At 40.2% G+C, this 17,239-nt stretch overlaps 1 protein-coding gene across 4 annotated transcripts in view; it reads right to left on the minus strand.

The window, feature by feature from the left end:
- The window catches only part of Ccdc68 (coiled-coil domain containing 68), a 37,849-nt gene extending 26,619 nt beyond the window's left edge, over positions 1-11,230 (minus strand). The window contains exon 1 of one of the 4 annotated variants that reach the window (XM_048363192.1): positions 11,138-11,230. Coding sequence is in view for 1 of the 4 variants with exons in the window: in XM_048363191.1 (XP_048219148.1) it covers positions 3,279-3,291 (13 nt within the window). In the remaining 3 variants the exon portion in view is untranslated. Of the gene's footprint in view, positions 1-3,278; positions 5,288-11,137 lie in introns of those variants that run through there. The other 3 variants (XM_048363194.1, XM_048363193.1, XM_048363191.1) reach the window with 3 other exon arrangements.
- Between the last annotated feature and the right edge of the window lie 6,009 nt (positions 11,231-17,239).

Here is a 17,239-nt window from a genome sequence, read left to right on the forward strand (position 1 = left end):
AAAAAAAAATTGAAAAAAATATTGCTTAATCAAGACATAAAAGCTATCCTGAAGAAAAAAAAAATGACTGTGATGGATTAATACACCAAAAATCCTAAATCCCTGACTTAATGCTAGGTGAAAACCATCCCCACATCCCTACTCATCTTCCCTGGGAAGTTCAGAAGGCAACATCTGAATGGAAATAGACCACAATTGTAGTAAAAACTGACAAAAACCAAAAAAGGAAAAGAGAAAGGGAAGGGAGGAAGAGAAAGATCCAGAAAGACAGAGGGAAGAAGGAGGAAAAGGAAGGTGAAATAGAGGAAGGGAAGGAAGGAGGCAAGGAAGGAGGGAGGGGGAGAGGAAGGAAAGAAGGAAGGGAGGGAGGTGGGATGGGAGGGAGGAAGGGAAGGAGGGAGAGAGGGAGGGAAGGAGGGAGAGAGGGAGGGAAGGAGGGAAATGGAAAACAATAAGCATTTATTTTGTCTTTCTACATGGACTATATTTCAGTTGACAAGAGAAAGTTTCCCTAAAGTTAAGAAATTAAAATGGATTGGTACACTTTAAAAACCTCTTTATGGAATAATAGCTCTAAGCAACAATCATCTACAAAAGTTAAAAACATTAGGTGAAAGTTTAATGACAAACACATTAATCAGAAAGACATTACTAACTGATTTAAGTAAAACTAAAAACTGTCTTGAGTAAAGTCTTAAGAGACTTAAGGCCAATTGCAGTACATGAATATTTTTAGATCCTGCCATCAATAAACCAATTATATAAAGGCATTTTAAGACTGATTGGAAAAAGTTGATAGTGTAGAATCCTTGATATTTTGCTTGCTATAATGAAATTCTAGATTTCTGTTAGAAGAGCCTATCAGTTAAATTTTCCTGCTACAATACTTGTAGATTAAAGGCTAGAACATCAGGCACTGCTTTAGAATGGTAGGTAGAAAAAATTAAGAGTGGTGATAATGATAAAAAAAGAAGGTCAGCAAAATACAGGTAACTGTTGAGGTGGAATGGTAAGCAAATAGTATTCATACTCCTCTGTTTTGGTTTTGTCTAAAATTTTTACAATTAAAAAGCAATAAACTATTATACAAAGGGCATATTTAATAGAATTATTAGGCTCACTTTACTGATGAGAGGTAAAACTGCCATAGTGATGCTAACTTACTCAGATGAGAGTGAAACAAACAAGAGCCCAAATTCCAACCTGGGTTTTTCTGACACCAATTTCAAGGTTGTTTCCATCCTACTGAACTTGGCTTTCCCAAAGAGAAACAAACCAATAATCAAACAATATAGATGACAGATGTTAAATAGACAGACAGACAGACAGACAATCTAGCCATGCTAAAGACATAGAGAAGTTTTACATTTACCAGCCTCAGAGAGTCTCTAGAGACACCGTAGAATCCCGTACTTATCCTTTAATCATCAATGAAATTGACAGAGCAGGCCAAGACTTTTCCATTTCATTATAAATCCTCTTTCTGGTAGCTGCGGCTTCTATTTGTTTCCACTGACTTTGCCTTGGCAGAACAACTCCGCTATTCCTCTTGTGCCGAACATGTGGAAAGAAATAATCCCCTCTGGTTCCTGGATGTCTTTTTCAGGATTAAAAAATTCGATCCAAAATCATATTTAAACTTCCAAAGCAAACAACACACTCTTTCAGACAAAAACAAAATTGTAATATGTTGGGAAACTCTGAGGAGGTTAGGCAGGCCAGGCGGTGATCCCACACCTATTTGACAGCCTAGCACTGTGTTCTTACTTTCTTTGAAGGGCTCAAAAATGAATAATATTTCATGACAAATGAAAAGAAATGAAGCTCAAATTTGGTGTTCATCCATGAAGTCGTACTCCAACACAACCATGCCATGTCTGCCCAGGGCGCCTGAGGCTTTGATTCTGCAAACAGCAGAGCTGGGCAATTGTGACAGAGAAAGTACATAGCAAGCAAAGCCTGAAATGTTTACTGTCCGGTGCTTTCCAGGAAAAGTTCCTTGATCCCCGGGTTAGGGAATGGGAGCTGAGCCATGGGAAATCAGAGGCCAGTGAAAAAATCAATCTGGTTTAGGTTGAGTTTCTTGCTCTTGTTCAATCTTCGACCTCATATTTTTTAATTTTTAATTTATTTTTATTTTTCTTCTCTCTCTCTCTCTCTCTCTCTCTCTCTCTCTCTCTCTCTCTCTCTCTCTCTCTCTCTCTCTCTCTCTGGTACCTAATGCATTGTGCTCATTAACAAATAAGAAGAGGTATTTTCATCATAGGAGCGAATCACTCTTTGGAAAATTCCCCACTGCATTCACCCAAGCCTTCATTAATTTAATAATCACTTGGTCCTTGTATCATGCATCCTAAAATATACTTGTACCTTTATGTGTACCTTTGTGTGTGTGTGTACCTTTGTGTATGTGCATGCCAGAACTTGAACTCCAGGCATGGGGCTCTTGTTCCTTTTGTATCCAAGGCCTAATGCTCTACCATTTGAGCCACATCTCCATTTCTAGGGCTGGTCTCAATTCCCAGATCTCAGCCTCCTAGGTGTTGGGTTACAGACATGAGCCACCTGCATCAAGCTTCTCTTATTTTTAATACCAAAGAATTTTTCTTACTCTCTACTAAAATATTCTCAATATTTTTTTCCCTCAAAAACCTCGCCTTTTTTCCCCTTGCTGGTTAAACAGGCTACATAACAACTTAGCCTCATTTACGTGCTTATTAAGACGGGGTTAATACCTTTTTTTTAGTGTATTTTTAAAGCCTAGTTACAGAAGGACAAGAAATTATAACATCACTGTTCCTCTTTATTTTCTTACTAACCACAGAAGACAAGCAGCCCACACAGACCAGGTAGATCAAGCCTATCTGGTTGCAAAGTTTTACTTCTAACTGTATCCTTGTAGAATGACATTCCACATTTCATTCTGGTTCAGAAAAACTTTTGTGCCCAGAGCTCAGATTTGTAGAAAGAAACCCAAGGGGACACAAGGCAGCAAGATCCAAATCACCATATGGCGCTACCATCCTGGGGAAAATCTCTGTTAGCATTTTATTTCAGCCAGAAGTAGATTAGGCAGATAAAATTTCCAAAATGAAGCACAAATCAGTTAATTAAAGTGAAGAAAGGCTTTATTTGTTTTAAGCTAGAATGGATCGAAGACAGCTTACATATGTATGGCATTGTGCCAAGAGGAGGTAATTTGTAAATCAGGAGTTTTTCAAATAGGGCTGTATCACCTTAACTTCAGCCAAAAAACTCTCCTATGCTCTGCCACATACTGATTTGTTCCATGAAGCTTTCTTCAAAGGAAGAGGCTCCTACAGCTGAAAGATTCAATGGTGACCTGCCTAGTTTCACAGCTTCCTTCTGTTGAAAGTAAACTGTGTCACCCTCAGCAAGTTCCTTACCTTCTCTGGGCCTTAGTTATATTCACAGTAAAATGCAGATAATATGAATTATTGATCATAATAACCAACATGGGGTTGTTTGTGAGTTAATATTTGTCAAGCACTTAAGCACATATAATACATAATAAATGATTTGCACATTTGTCAAATGATTAAATAAAATATGAGACCATTATCCATAATTAACACTGACAAGCAGTCTGCATGGTTTTCTTCCCTGCACGGGGGAACCAGGTAATATTTTTAATAGTCTGCAGTCTGAGCTGTGTCATAAAGGAAAATTTGCTTTAGGGGATTTTCAGACTAACAAATCCATAGTGATGATTTTTTTTTATTGCTAATGCATCAATAATTTGTCAACATCCCTAACCAATGATACCAATATCTAATGAATCATTTACAACCTATACAGTGAAGCATATTTATCATTGTAAATTGTATTCTGGGTGATCAACCAACACATCATTAGACATCCACGATACTGTAACTAAACCCACGACACTATTTTATGGCATAAACACAAATAACACTTCGTTGGAAGGTGAATCTTCTCACCTCCCTTCAGATTCATAAGTTGGAGTTCTAAGCTCCAATAGCTCATCTCTGAATGTGACTGAAAGAGAATGAAGCCACTGTCTCAGAAGTAGGCTGGAATGTGTTCAGAGTAGTACCCTCAGAACACCATAGTAAAGGTCTAGAAAACAGGGTCACTGTAGATGTAACTAGAACAGCCCAGGAAACTTTCCGAGGACTGTTTATAGTCCAGAGATCATAACAAAGGCATTTCCATTCTTAGCCCTGATGCAGCCTTTCGGTAGTAAATATTTACTGAACACCACTGTGTTAGGTTTAGGCTACAGGCAGAGCGGCTGAAGACCTTGTTTCCATAGGATTTCAGTACAGGGGAAGACCCACGGGAGTAACAAATGTGGTAGACATCCTGGGGCAAATAATGAAGAAAATCAGGGCATCAAGGAAATGATCAAAGGAAGAAATGTTAGTGACTAGCAGTGAAGGAAGCAGGCCTGGAAAGAGGGCACTGGATGATGATTAGGGAGATAAAGGTTATTTTAGATAGTGACTAACTAGAAAAGTGGAGTCCAGGAAAGATAGAAGCAAAGGAGAGGCTGGAGTTTGCTAGAGTAGTACACTAAGAATTTCACGGCCCCCAGGGCAGCCTTGTCTTGTCTTAATTTTTTTATGTCACAAGGTTCTTTCCTTCTCCATTTGTCTCTCCCCCACAAAGTAGTCTGGAATATTTACAGACTTCCATTTGTCACATTAAAAGAAATCTTGTTATGGCTTGGCTGATCTCTCAGGGGTTGGAAGACAGGAAGCCTCTAGCACATTCTATGGATCTGTCAAATGCTACATGGTTCATCTAGACAGGGAGCCAGAAATCCCAGAAGATAGCCCAGTACCATCCTCAGCCACTCCTGTGCTTCTGACTGAAGAGCATTATGGTGGCTGATTGGTTTGTGTACCTATCTAACCCCTGATACTTCTTCCCAGATGCAAATCTGAGAAGTGAACATGAGTCCTTCAGGTCCCTGGCTCATTTTTTTCCTGTCGCTTTAGCTGGAACCCAGACAGCCCAGCGCCTAGACCCAGCAGCTGAGGGTACACTCTAGAAATGGCCCTAGGGATTAGCCAGCTACGTTGGTGAAGCTGCGGAAGGTGAAAAGAAGTTACCAGTTAGGAAATGGATAGTGTGGCACAGGGTGGTACTTCTTGCCAAATGGTAGAAAGGTGAGCAGTGGTGGCTAGTGTTAGCAACAGGAGGGCCCTCATTTATTCTTCCTGTAAGCCTAATCTTGCTCAACTATTGAAGGTGTCTTTGCAAGTTCCATACTGAGTTATTCAACTCCCATCAGTACTGAGAGCCATCTGTCAAGTCATTTGGCCATTTATACTGGTTCTCAACCAGCATCTTGATTGGTTGGAACACAGGTCTGTTTTCACTGTATGGTTCCTCCGCTGTGAGCTCAGTACTGTTTCTTTGTCATGGTTCCTATCATATTGTGGACTTAAGTACTGGAAACTAGAAAAGTGAATTACAACAGAAATATCACAGGTTGATTAAATAATAGAGGATGGGGAAGCTAACATATCTCCAAGATCTTGGAGAAAAACGCTATGTCCCACTTATTTAATCACACACCTGTTCTGCAGCAGCTGCCTTGCACAGCACAATGGTGACATCCAGTGTCAGCTGGTTAAATCTCAGGTGACTGCAGTTTACCTGAAAATGATTACAGACCACCAAAGGCATGCATGTCAACATAAACTCCACTTCTATTCACAAATGTCAACATAAACTCCACTTCTATTTGCAAGGCACTGTCTAAAATATTCTTAAAAGTCTATTTCATTTGACCATGTGCCACTCATTTGTATGCATGCATCAATCCCCATTGTAGCTAATCCTATAGAAAACTCTGAAATATGAGACAAAAGCTACTTTCTTGAAAGAAAAAGAGTTGAAATATTGGTGAGAGCACATGCACAGATATATACTATTGATAATTCACTGTGATGTTTACCAAAAAACTTAACCTTCCATAGTATTGTCAGAAAGCATCATTACCACATTGGTGCAATCTTCAGTACATGTATAATGAAACTAAGGCACAGAGAAATGATGTGTTTCAAGGTTGGAGTTTTACCCCTGCATCCAGACAAACTGACTCCAGATGTCTTTGTAATGAAACACTCTGTCTAGTGTAGTTTGACAAGCAGCTGGAAGTGTCAGTCAACTACAAATTCAGTGACCAACCTGTAAAGCGGTACAAATCACACAAATGATCATGAGTCAATAGACTGTCTCCCATGAACATGGTAACTCTTTTCAGCCCACCACTTGGCCATTGGCTTACATTTGGAGAGAATTTTGAAGCCTCAAGTTACAGAAATCAAGTATTGCAAAGTAAGTCATCAAATCATAGTCAAGGAACTGCTGATGTAAGATCTGGGTAGGTGCTTCAGGAGTCTTAGCTGTGGACTATACGGCTACCTGGCTTAAAAGCACGAGCTTGGGGTTCAGTTGGTGCTGCCTACAAGATGCTTTTCTACCTCCTTACCTAAGCTGGGCAGCCATGGGAAACTATTTGAACCCTCAAGGCTTCAACTTATCATCTGAAAAAATTTCAGTGAGAATGTGCAATTCCTCAAAGGGGTATGTGTAAATTAACTGAGACAATGCCTTAAAGGTACTGCATGATACTTTAAGTGCATGTATGAAAACACAACAATGAGACCTGTTAAAATTGTTTTAAAAGGAGAGAGAAGATAAAACAAGGATAAAAGATGTGGTGAATTTGATGGGTGACTACTATATGCATATATAGAAATATCATAACAAAACCTCTTTGTACAACTAATATATGCTGAATAGTAATTCTTGAGAAGCGAGTGTTTTATCAGCATGCCATAGCTCCGCTTCTAGTAATCACCACACAAATACAGATGCAGGCTGAATGAACTCCTTGGGCTTTTGAAAGTATCTTGATTCATAAGAAAACAGAACTTAAAATAATAAAAATATCAAAAATATTCAGGTACCAGTGGCTCAAGCTTGTAATCCTAACTACTCAGGAGGCTGAGACCTGAGGATCATGGTTGAAATCCAGCCTAGGTAGGAAAGTCCGTGAGTCTCTTACCTCCAATTCATCAGCAAAACATCCCTAAGAAGAGCTGTGGCTCAAGTAATAGGATGCTACTTGTGAGCAAAAAAATCTCAGGGATAGTCCCAGATCTTCCCTGAGTTCAAGCCCCAGGTCCAGCACCCAAAAATAGTAGTAGTAGTAATAATAATAATAATAATAATATAAAAGTACTTCATGGAGTATCAACATAGTGTATATTAAAAGTAATAATTATATTTATATCATAACATGGATATTATTTGAAAGTGAAAATGCCTAATCTCAACTGTCCTCTTACCAATCCTTCCTCATGGACTCAAGTGATCATTTCTACTGCTCTAAAGTTCTCAATAATTGGATAAACCCAAAAGCCAACTATGATTTGTCAGTGAAGAAAATATAACAAGAAGTCAATGGCACATATCTATAACTGCAATACAGAGTGTATCTTATTACATAGCAGTTTCACTTGCAACATTTGCATACTACCTTTGGGAAATTTTCTTGTGTGGATTTACAAAATATTTTAGGAGCAAATAGAAATCATAAACTATCTATAGTTTTCTAGAGTCTTCCAACTAGTTTACTTCATTTAAAAATGAGCCACAGAGAAGGGAAAGATAATGCCAAGTATTGATGGGGGCAGAGCTGCTGGAACTCATGTCTACTGATGAAGAGAATACAAAATATGTAGGCACTTTAGACAAATGTTTGGCAGTTCAAATTGCATTTGTGTCTACAAACTATGAAACCCAGAAGTTTAAAATTGCCATAGTAGAGAATCAAAGCATCAAATAAGGAGTTAATTTTGTATCAGTCATTTCAAATTTTGGTATCACAGAGCCCGAATAAAATACTATTTGAATGCAATTCCAGAAATGCCCACCAAGTAATAGGACATAGTGTGGTATAGCTATCATGGAATGAAGACCAGTTAACAGTACAATGGACCCATGGGAGAGATGCTACCATCTAGACCAGCCTCAAAAACTTAAGTGTACGTGAAAGAAGTCAGATGCTAAAGGCCAAATGTGGTATGATTTCACTTGTATGCACAGAAAAGCAAATATAAATTAGAGAGCAAAAGTAGATTAGTAGTTGTGTGGGGATGAAGGTGGAATTGGTGGCTAGATTGGGAGAAATAATGACATGATCAAAAATCAGGGTGTTGTAACGGATGAACAAATTCGTATTTTTAGTAAATGTCATTGAATTACACACTGAGGTTTTTTATGGGATGTAAATTATGCCTGCCAGCAAATTGGTATTTTTTTAAGGAAAAAAAAAACACAGCATACAAACTAAATACATTTTGGATAGTCTTTCTCTGGGGGTAAATATGGTTGTTGGCATTTATTTTCTAATTATAAGAAAAAAACAATTTAATAGGTAGAAATTTTTGTCAGATTTAAGGCTTTTGTTCATCCTTTTCCCTTCTCCCCCAAATTACCAATATCCACAATTACAAATTTCATTTTCATTTAATTGGTGTATAATTAATAGCTATTTGAAGCTTAATATTTCAATATTTAATAATATTAAACCTAAGATAAGATTTCTAAATTCTTCATGCAGTTTATACAAGAAAATTAAAACTACATACCAGAACAACATGGAAGTGGTTTTAAAATTTGATTATTTGACTATTCAAATCTATGTAAGGGAATATGTGAGTTGAAACTAATCTAGAGGTATCAGCCAAAATTGCAAGAATGATCACTGATGTAGTTTCCCATCTATGGTATTGACATGTCCTGGAAGATTCCAATTGTATGTAACAAGATGGCAGTGTGTCTCACAGTGCTCTGTACAACAAGCATTCCACAATTTCTGGCCCAATGAATGTGCGAATAGACCCATAAATCCACAAACATTTTCTACAATTGTAGGTGCATACACATACCACAAGAAAAACTAGAAACTGCTTTTGCTGAAAAGCACCAAGCTGGGCTGACAAATGGTAACTAATCAGGAAGATGAAAGTTTGGCCTACATTCCTTCATTTTGTATCTGTCTTTGTTCTGAGCAATTATCACCTACAGTCACCTTGAAGTCACCTTGAAACCCAGAAAGGACAGGACTGATGAACCTTATGGCTCGTCAGGAGAGTTGAAGCTGCCACACAGATAACAATGACTGTCTTATTGTGGCCAGATTGCTCCTCTCAAGTTCTGACAGCAACAACAATTTCCCCAGACCCCCTCAAAGAACCAGAACTGAAATTATAATCGACTAAGCAAACTACACTGTTACTGGGACCATATGCTTCCCTCTCCTACCCAGTTGTTCCTCTATAAACATGTAGCTCATATCTGTATACCAAGAATAAGCTGCAATTATTACTTTCCCACTGCCCAACACATGCACAAGCAGTGTAATAAATCCCCTTTCTCTAACTTTCATCATTACTCATCTCTATCTGACATACCGGAATGAGTGGTCCAGACGTGACTATAAGGGTCCTTGGAGTTGGGCCATTGGCTTAGAACTTGCAATTACAATCACCTTCCTGAGTCTTCCAAACTCATGAAGATGTCTGTGTTTGGGATTATTTTTTAAAGTAAATTTTGCTAAACATGTTATCAAATACACAGTAAAAATTTTCCATTGTGAATTTCTTCCATCGCTAGGCAGATATATAATGTTGATGAAAATATGACAGTTCAAGGGATTTGAAATGCCATTTAAAAGGCTTCCTTTATTCTCTGCAAAATCTTCAGTCCTTTTCTTTCTCAGTCAAATCTAGCTTGCTCACATTTGAAAAGCTTTGGCTAAAATCTGCATTGTTACTCAAGTCCACTATTGAGTACACTCTCAGTAATTCACCAACAAATAACATGCTTATTAGTAATTAACAAAATAAGGTCTGTGTGAATTTCAAATTTTCTGTCTAGTTACGAAAAGGGATCAAGTGGCATTATGCAGTGCTGACAAAAAGTTAAAACGTCTTGTGATGTTCACCGCAGCAAGAATAACCTACCTGTCCTCATTCCTTCAGGAGGTAGTGGAGAAGTCACAATGGGCGACTTGCCCGCCTGAAGCAGAAATTCCTGTGCATTTGGGGCCTTTCACTCAAGGGAGGGGGCTGGGGAAGGAGGGCAGCCAGCCTCCTTAACAACAGCACCAATTGTGTGCACCCAGGCACCTGACCCTCCAGCCCAGCTCAAGTTTCTGGAAAACCAGTCTTCCATACAGCTGAATATTTAATAGCATGAGGTAAGATCAGAAGGGCAGATGGTCCTTTCCCTGTTGCACAGACAGCTTTTCCCTTTTTGCTTTAACTTCTCTTCACCTCGTCTTTATTATACTTGGAAGGAAAAGTCTGAGTCATGGAATGAAACAGCCCTGAGAGAACACACAGAACTTCAATGGTGGTCGCATGTTCTAATGTCTGTACTGGATCATTTATTTCTCATTGTCTTTCTAAAAGAGGCTGAAAAGTCACAGCCATGCCACCAACCAGTCTAAAATCTACACCCTGGCCCCGGCTATGGTAATACTGCTCCCCTGCAAAGCTCTGTACCCCCCAGCTCGAAATTCCTAAGATGCCCAAGTCAACAGAAATAGCAAGAAACTGCCCAGGTGGGCTGGGCACGCGCCCCACTTGTGCCCACTAGAGCCAGAGGGCGGGAAGGAAGGACAGCATAGCACCCCTACTTAACGGGGAGGCTAACACCTCTGGAGTTTCCCAGTGGCATCCTTTCTCCACAGGGGCTTTTCTCCAGGGCCCCTGAAATAAGCAGGCTGAGATCCTCCGAACCACATACAAAAGGATTGGATTACAAACGCCTAAATAATCAGACAGTAGGTGCTAAGGAGAAAGTGGCTCCTTTAGAGGGTGGGGAGTGGGGAACAACTCTCCCGACTCTTCCCAAAGGGGGAAGAACTTCTGGCCTGAGGAATCTGAGCTTTTCCCGGGAGGGAAATAAAGGCTTTATTAAGATCCCTTTCCAGGAAATGCCCTTGGTGAGTGGAGTTCCCCTGGGGACCCCTCCCCCCCCCCCCATTCCAGGGGACCTGAACACCCATCCACCTGGCTGGCGCGCCCCAGGGGCCTGATGAGTGGGTCTTTGGGGCCCGCCTTACCTTGCAGGGCGCTCACCACGGGGGTCCAGGCCTGGTTTTGCCCGGTGAGCTCCTGGGTGTGGAGGGTTCAGCCACCCTCTGCAGCTTGGGCTCCGCCCCACCGGGCGGGTGCAGGGCAGAGTCCAGCACCAGGCGGCTCCTGGGAGGAGCCTGGATACCAGCCAGGCCTGCCAAGCTTGCACCCACTGCACAACGTTGCACTCATCGCCCAAGGACGGAACCGTGGAGATTGGTGCAAAAGAGCAGTGATGGCCGCTGTCATTGGAGAAAGTTTTATGTGCTACTCTTAAGCTCAGAGACTTCTGTTTTTCCTTTGGATTTCTTTTTTTTTTAAGTTTTAAAACGCAAGGATTTATTTAGTCTCACAGAGTTAAAGTAGTGAGGAACAGAAAAATAGAAACAGTTCCTGCTCTCCATGCAGGAAACTGGAGAAAGAATCCCCTTGTGATGTTTTTAGTAAAACTTTATTTTGGGAAGATTTGCAAGAGGGGGAGAAAGTTGCAAAAAAAAAATAATAATAGGAAGAATTCTCTTCAGAGTACCCCCAGCCCAACTCCTTCTGTCTGCACCTTACACAGCCAGGGTGTATTTGTAGAACCTGTGAATTCGCATTGGGCTGTTACTATTAAGGAAGCTCCAGACTTTATGCACATTGCACTAATCTTGCAGCTGGTATGATTTTTATTCCCCCATCCTGTTCACACACCCTATTAGTATCCATCTTCTTAGCTCCTTAAATCTGTGATGGTTTCTTAATCTCCTCTTAGAGGCTTTGAGAGTACACTAGCCCTGGCTTTGTTCATCTGATATTTGTCTTTTATTATCACAAATTGGGCAGGACAGGGAGCCACAAATGAAATGCCCCTCTCCTCTTATGTGTGGGGGAGGGGAGCAGGGAAGTGCCTAGAGCGACAAGCCATCACAGGTGACTGATGATTTTGAACTTGATCACTTAAAAGTTGTGCTCTTCAGATTTATCTACCACAAATTCCATACTGTCCCTTTTGTTGCTCAAATTGTCCCACTTACAACTACTTCTGGCTAATTTTTTCAATCTTACCTTAAATTTTATTTTGGCTTAGACTCAGGGCCTGAGCACTGTCCCTGGCTTCTTTTGGCTCAAGGCTACCACTCTACCACTTGAGCCACAGAGCCACTTCCAGCTTTTTCTGTGTATGTGGTACTGAGGACTTGAACTCAGGGCTTCATGCATGCTAGGCAAGCACTCTACCAAGCCACCACGAAGCTACATTCCCAGACCCCCCCCCTTTTTTTTTTCAATCTTTTGAAAGATCAAAAGCTCTTCTAATTTGGAATTTAAAATCTTAAATGAATAAATATTTCCACCTATCCCTTCATATCTAGCAGATCTGGGAAACTGCAGCCCAAATTCCCCATATCCATGGGTTTTTCAGAATCTTCCCTGGAAACCTCCAATTATCGGTTCCCACCCTCACAGGGAAATGCGATTTCTTTCCCCAACAGATTAGTGAACAGATTATGAAGTTGTTGTAGAAGTGAATTTGGGGGGTCCTTAAGTCATTTGGAGGTAGCTCATCCTTGTGGTTTTTACTTACTTATGGACAAATCGTGTTCTGAAAATAGCAGTGGATGTTTATTACTCATTTAAACATTGAAGAAATCCAGCTGCGAAGGATCATTTGTTATTTTCGTTTCCATTGCTTGTGTTTGCATTCACAAGTTAGTTCCTTAAACACCACATTTCCTCTCTCTGAGCCTGTGTCTTGTGTGGCCCTGGAGGCTTCTCTGTTTGGGGGGATTTTCCCACATCTCCTTCTGGTAAAAATCCTTCTTAGAGCCGGAAATCTACTTCTCCATGAACCCAGGTTGAGGCACACAGACATGGAATGGATGGGACAGTGGGCAGTCCACAGAGCTAAATGATCTACTTCTGAACTACTTTCAAGAAATACTTTGTATTTCATTGCTACCAGTTCTGTCATGGAATAAATGTATTTCCTCCCCCCACCCCCAAATTAATCTGTTGAAGCTCTAATCCACAATGTGATTGAATTTGAAAACAGGGTTTTAGAAGTAGTCAAGTCAGAGAGTCCTCATGAATGGGTTTAATGTTCTTATAATAAACAATAGAAGCTGTATCTATCATTGAAGGATACAGGGAAAGCAGCTCCTTACAAACCAGGAGTAGGGCCTTCACCAAGGTTCATCCCTTTGGATACTTTTGACCTTGGACTTGTCAGCCTCCAGCGCTGTGAGAACAATGTAATACCAGTCTACCTTATGCCATTATAGCAACCAGAGCTGACTAAAGTGATATCCCAAAAGAAATGGACAAGGTCAGTGATAAATGGGAGATTTTGTGTAATGCCTGGGTATATAAGCTATGAGACATCTAACTGAGGAGCTATCAAGAAAATAGTACACAAGACACCAATACAGATAAGGCTGAGAAGTGGGAGCAAACCTTGAATAACAGACAAAAGGTCCAGGAAATACCTTTTCTTATTCATCTCTGCTCAAAAAGGAAAGGAAACATCATTGTGAGACTGAAACCCTGTTTGTGGTTACATAGTTGCTATTACTGTTACTCATGACTAAAACACCCAGCATATATTCTGGAATAACATAAGTGTGTACTTGTATTTACAAGTCTATCTAAACACCTAAATCGTTTTGGAAAACTCTTTTCATATAACAATATAGAAACCATGACCTAACCAAGGTTGATATTCAAAATACATGCCTGTAGGTTGAGTAGTGGCATTGATCAATCAGAAAAACTGCCAACCATAATGAACCATTGTTACAGATAAATTCATGTAAACCAGGTCTAAGTCCACTTTAAGCATTATTATTTAAAACTATTGTTAATCTCTTCACCAAACTAGATGTCTCTTCAGAAATGCTCTTTCAAAACATCTAGTGGGGGGCTGGGGATATGGCCCAGTGGCTAGAGTGCCTGCCTCGTATTCATGAGGCCCTGGGTTCAATTCCCCAGCACCACATATACAGGAAATGGCCAGAAGTGGCGCTGTGGCTCAAGTGGCAGAGTGCTAGCCTTGAGCAAAAAGAAGCCAGGGACAGTGCTCAGGCCCTGAGTCTGGCCCCAGGACTGGCAAAAAAAAAAACAACAAAGCAAAAAAAAAAACAACACACATCTAGTGGGATTTGGACCTGAGTAAGTTTGAATTTTGTAGGTTTTGTTAGTTGATGAGCTCAGTTCTCTCTATCTTGGCAGTAAGTGGAATAATAATGCTGTTTTTCTTTGCTTGAGGCCCCTCCCCCCAAGGAAAGAAGCAGGAAGAAAGCTGAAGGAAGAACGAGAGCTGGGGTGAGAGTATATGTTTTTCCCTAAAATGACTTCATGTCTCTAAATTTCTATTTTCTTACTCTTCCCTAAAACAATTCTAATCAGGTTTTCCCCCATTATACCAAGAAAACTTTTGTTGCCCTAGACACCACTAAGCCCACATTGATTAGCCCAGCAGTCAGTTCTCAATCCTGACAATCTGCAGGGTTGACCCAATGGTCTTTCCACCCTACTGTATTCATGGGCTTTGGTTGGCAACTAACCATCACATTCTCATTATTGTTCCTAATTCACTAGCAGTTTCTCTCATTCTCCATCCAGGGTTTCTCGCCATCTCCTGAACTTGTCACTGTAATCTCCCAGCTATTCGGTACTCAGTATACTTTGCTCCTCTGTCTAACCTCACTCTCTTGATTCAATGTCATCTGGAAACAGGAATCTCCCACCTAGGGCCTCTCTTCAGAGATCAGGCTTGTATTTCTAACATTCTATTCAGTATCTCGAATTCAGGCATCTCTATGCTATACTTGAAAATGCACTCAATCTTTTATATGCACCTGCTCTACCAGCCGATCTCACAAACTCATAGAAGTCAACTTTACTATTCAGATTGCCTTAAATCTTGATAACATCATCTTTTGAGTCTCTTTCTTTTCAATTTCCTAGTTTTTACTCTATGGCCAGCCTATCAGAACATAGTATAAACTCCCCCCTGGAAACATATCTAACCTCTGCTATTATCCTGGTATGCATCACCATTTTTTTCTTGCCCTTATAATAACAGAGATTACCTACTAAGGAATGCTTTCAGTACCTTTCTCATCTTCTTAAAACCTACCCTGAACAGAGCTCAGGGGCTCCTTGAGGGTATGAGTAGGATCATTCTGGAGTGGTTCTCCATTTTGTGCCAAGAGAACAAAAATTATTTGCAGTGGTCTATGAAGTCTTGGCTTCTACTCCCTCTCTGATCTTACCTCTACTCTTCTTTCTCCCCTCTATCAACCTACCCAGTTCCCTGGCTCTTCCTTGAGCATGTCAGACACACACTTGCCAGCCTTCCACTGATCTTATTGGTTGTTTCTTCTGCCCAGAAATGATTTTTAGCTACCAGTAAGCTAAACTCCTTCACCAATTCCAAGCCTTTACTCAAAAGCCACCAGCTTAGTTTTATCTTTAAACTATCTTATTTAGTGCTGCCAGTTCTCTTCTACACTATCCTTGGAATCCAACTTCCTTTTTTCCTTTTTTACAGCACTTATTAATTACCCTCTAACCTGATAGGTAATTCACTTAGCTTAATTTATTATTTTTTTAATCTATGTTCCCCCAGCCCTTAGTATTTGCTGATGTATCTTAAGCTGTAATCTGGCTTATGAGATATGCTCAGTAATGTCTGTCAAATGAATTAATTTGTAAAATTGGAGTAACAGAAGGAAGAGCAGATTTTAGGAGGGAAATTCAGTGTCTTGTTTTGAAACTTTTACATCTGAAATATCTTCTAGGTGTCTAATTGGAGTGAGATAGCAATTAGGCAGTTGAATATATGACTCTAGAGTTCCAAATGGGGTGTGTGTGTGTGTGTGTGTGTGTGTGTGTGTGTGTGTGTGAATTGTTGAGTGTATAGGGAAATACAGAATGGATGGAATATGGATGACTAATCTAAGAATGAGTAGAGATAGGAAATACATAGAAGAGAACATAACAAAGACAGAAAACAGCCTCAACCCAAATTAATGGAACTAGGAAATTTTTGTCTCTTTGTAAAGTTCATAATACCAAGAATAAAGATTTGATTAGAAATCCAATGAACCCTGGACTAATATCATTAGTAGATAACCATTGAAAGGTTTTGTATGTATGTGATCCTGATGATGAGTTATAAAATAATTCATCCAAAGGACGATTTTAGGATATTCAAGTGAAAGAATCTGTTTAAAGTTTGGAAAGACATCTAGCTTCCATCTTGTTCTTAAAAACAGTGAGTAGCTAAAGGTCACACATTACTGATGAAGAAGTGTTCCTTCTCTATACACATACTGTGTGTTATGGGATCAAGTTGCCCCAGCTACTTGGGGTCAGGGGCTTTCAGCTGGCTCTGGTAGCTGAAGCGGACATCAGGACTCCGGAGTCCACTGGGTCAGCTGCCCGCAGTACCCCACCCTCCTCTTTCTCTCCCCCTTCACAGATTCTCTCTTGGATTTTAGACTCTCTGATACTTTGATGTTTTATTACTTAGAGCCATTGACCCCCTTCTCTATTACCTTGAAGAGAATTGAAGAGTGGTGTTTACTTTCAAAAAAGAAAAGCTTGATAATGACTTCCAAACTGAGGAACTCCTTTCTTTGGCTCAAGTATCATGCAGTTCTCACAGTGGAAATGTTGGAAGGCCATGAATGTTATGCATGGCAAGATGCTCAATTCATTTTGGAAGCTATTTCTTGTCCCCAAGATCCTTTCTGGACTCTTCAATCAGGCACTATTTACATTCTGCTCTCTGTTCTCTGTCCTTCTAGGGATTAGCAATTTGCTCTAGCAAATCTTTCTTTGATTAGAAGGGAACAATTCAAAAGATATCCTACTGTCCCTGTATGCTCACTGGACATTCAGTCCTAAGATGCTTCTCTCATGAGAGTCACTCCCACTTTGCCTTCTCTCTCTCTCTCTCTCTCTCTCTCTCTCTCTCTCTCTCTCTCTCTCTCTCTGCCTCTGTGCCAAGCAACAGATCTGTGCCACCTTCACAGTTATCTTCGTCAGAGAGGAAGGTCTCTATCTGCCTTTGTTGCTCTGAGCTCGGGACTTCATGATTCAAG

The sequence above is a fragment of the Perognathus longimembris genome, chromosome 15 (assembly GCF_023159225.1).
Source record: "Perognathus longimembris pacificus isolate PPM17 chromosome 15, ASM2315922v1, whole genome shotgun sequence".
In the NCBI taxonomy this organism is placed as follows: domain Eukaryota; kingdom Metazoa; phylum Chordata; class Mammalia; order Rodentia; family Heteromyidae; genus Perognathus; species Perognathus longimembris.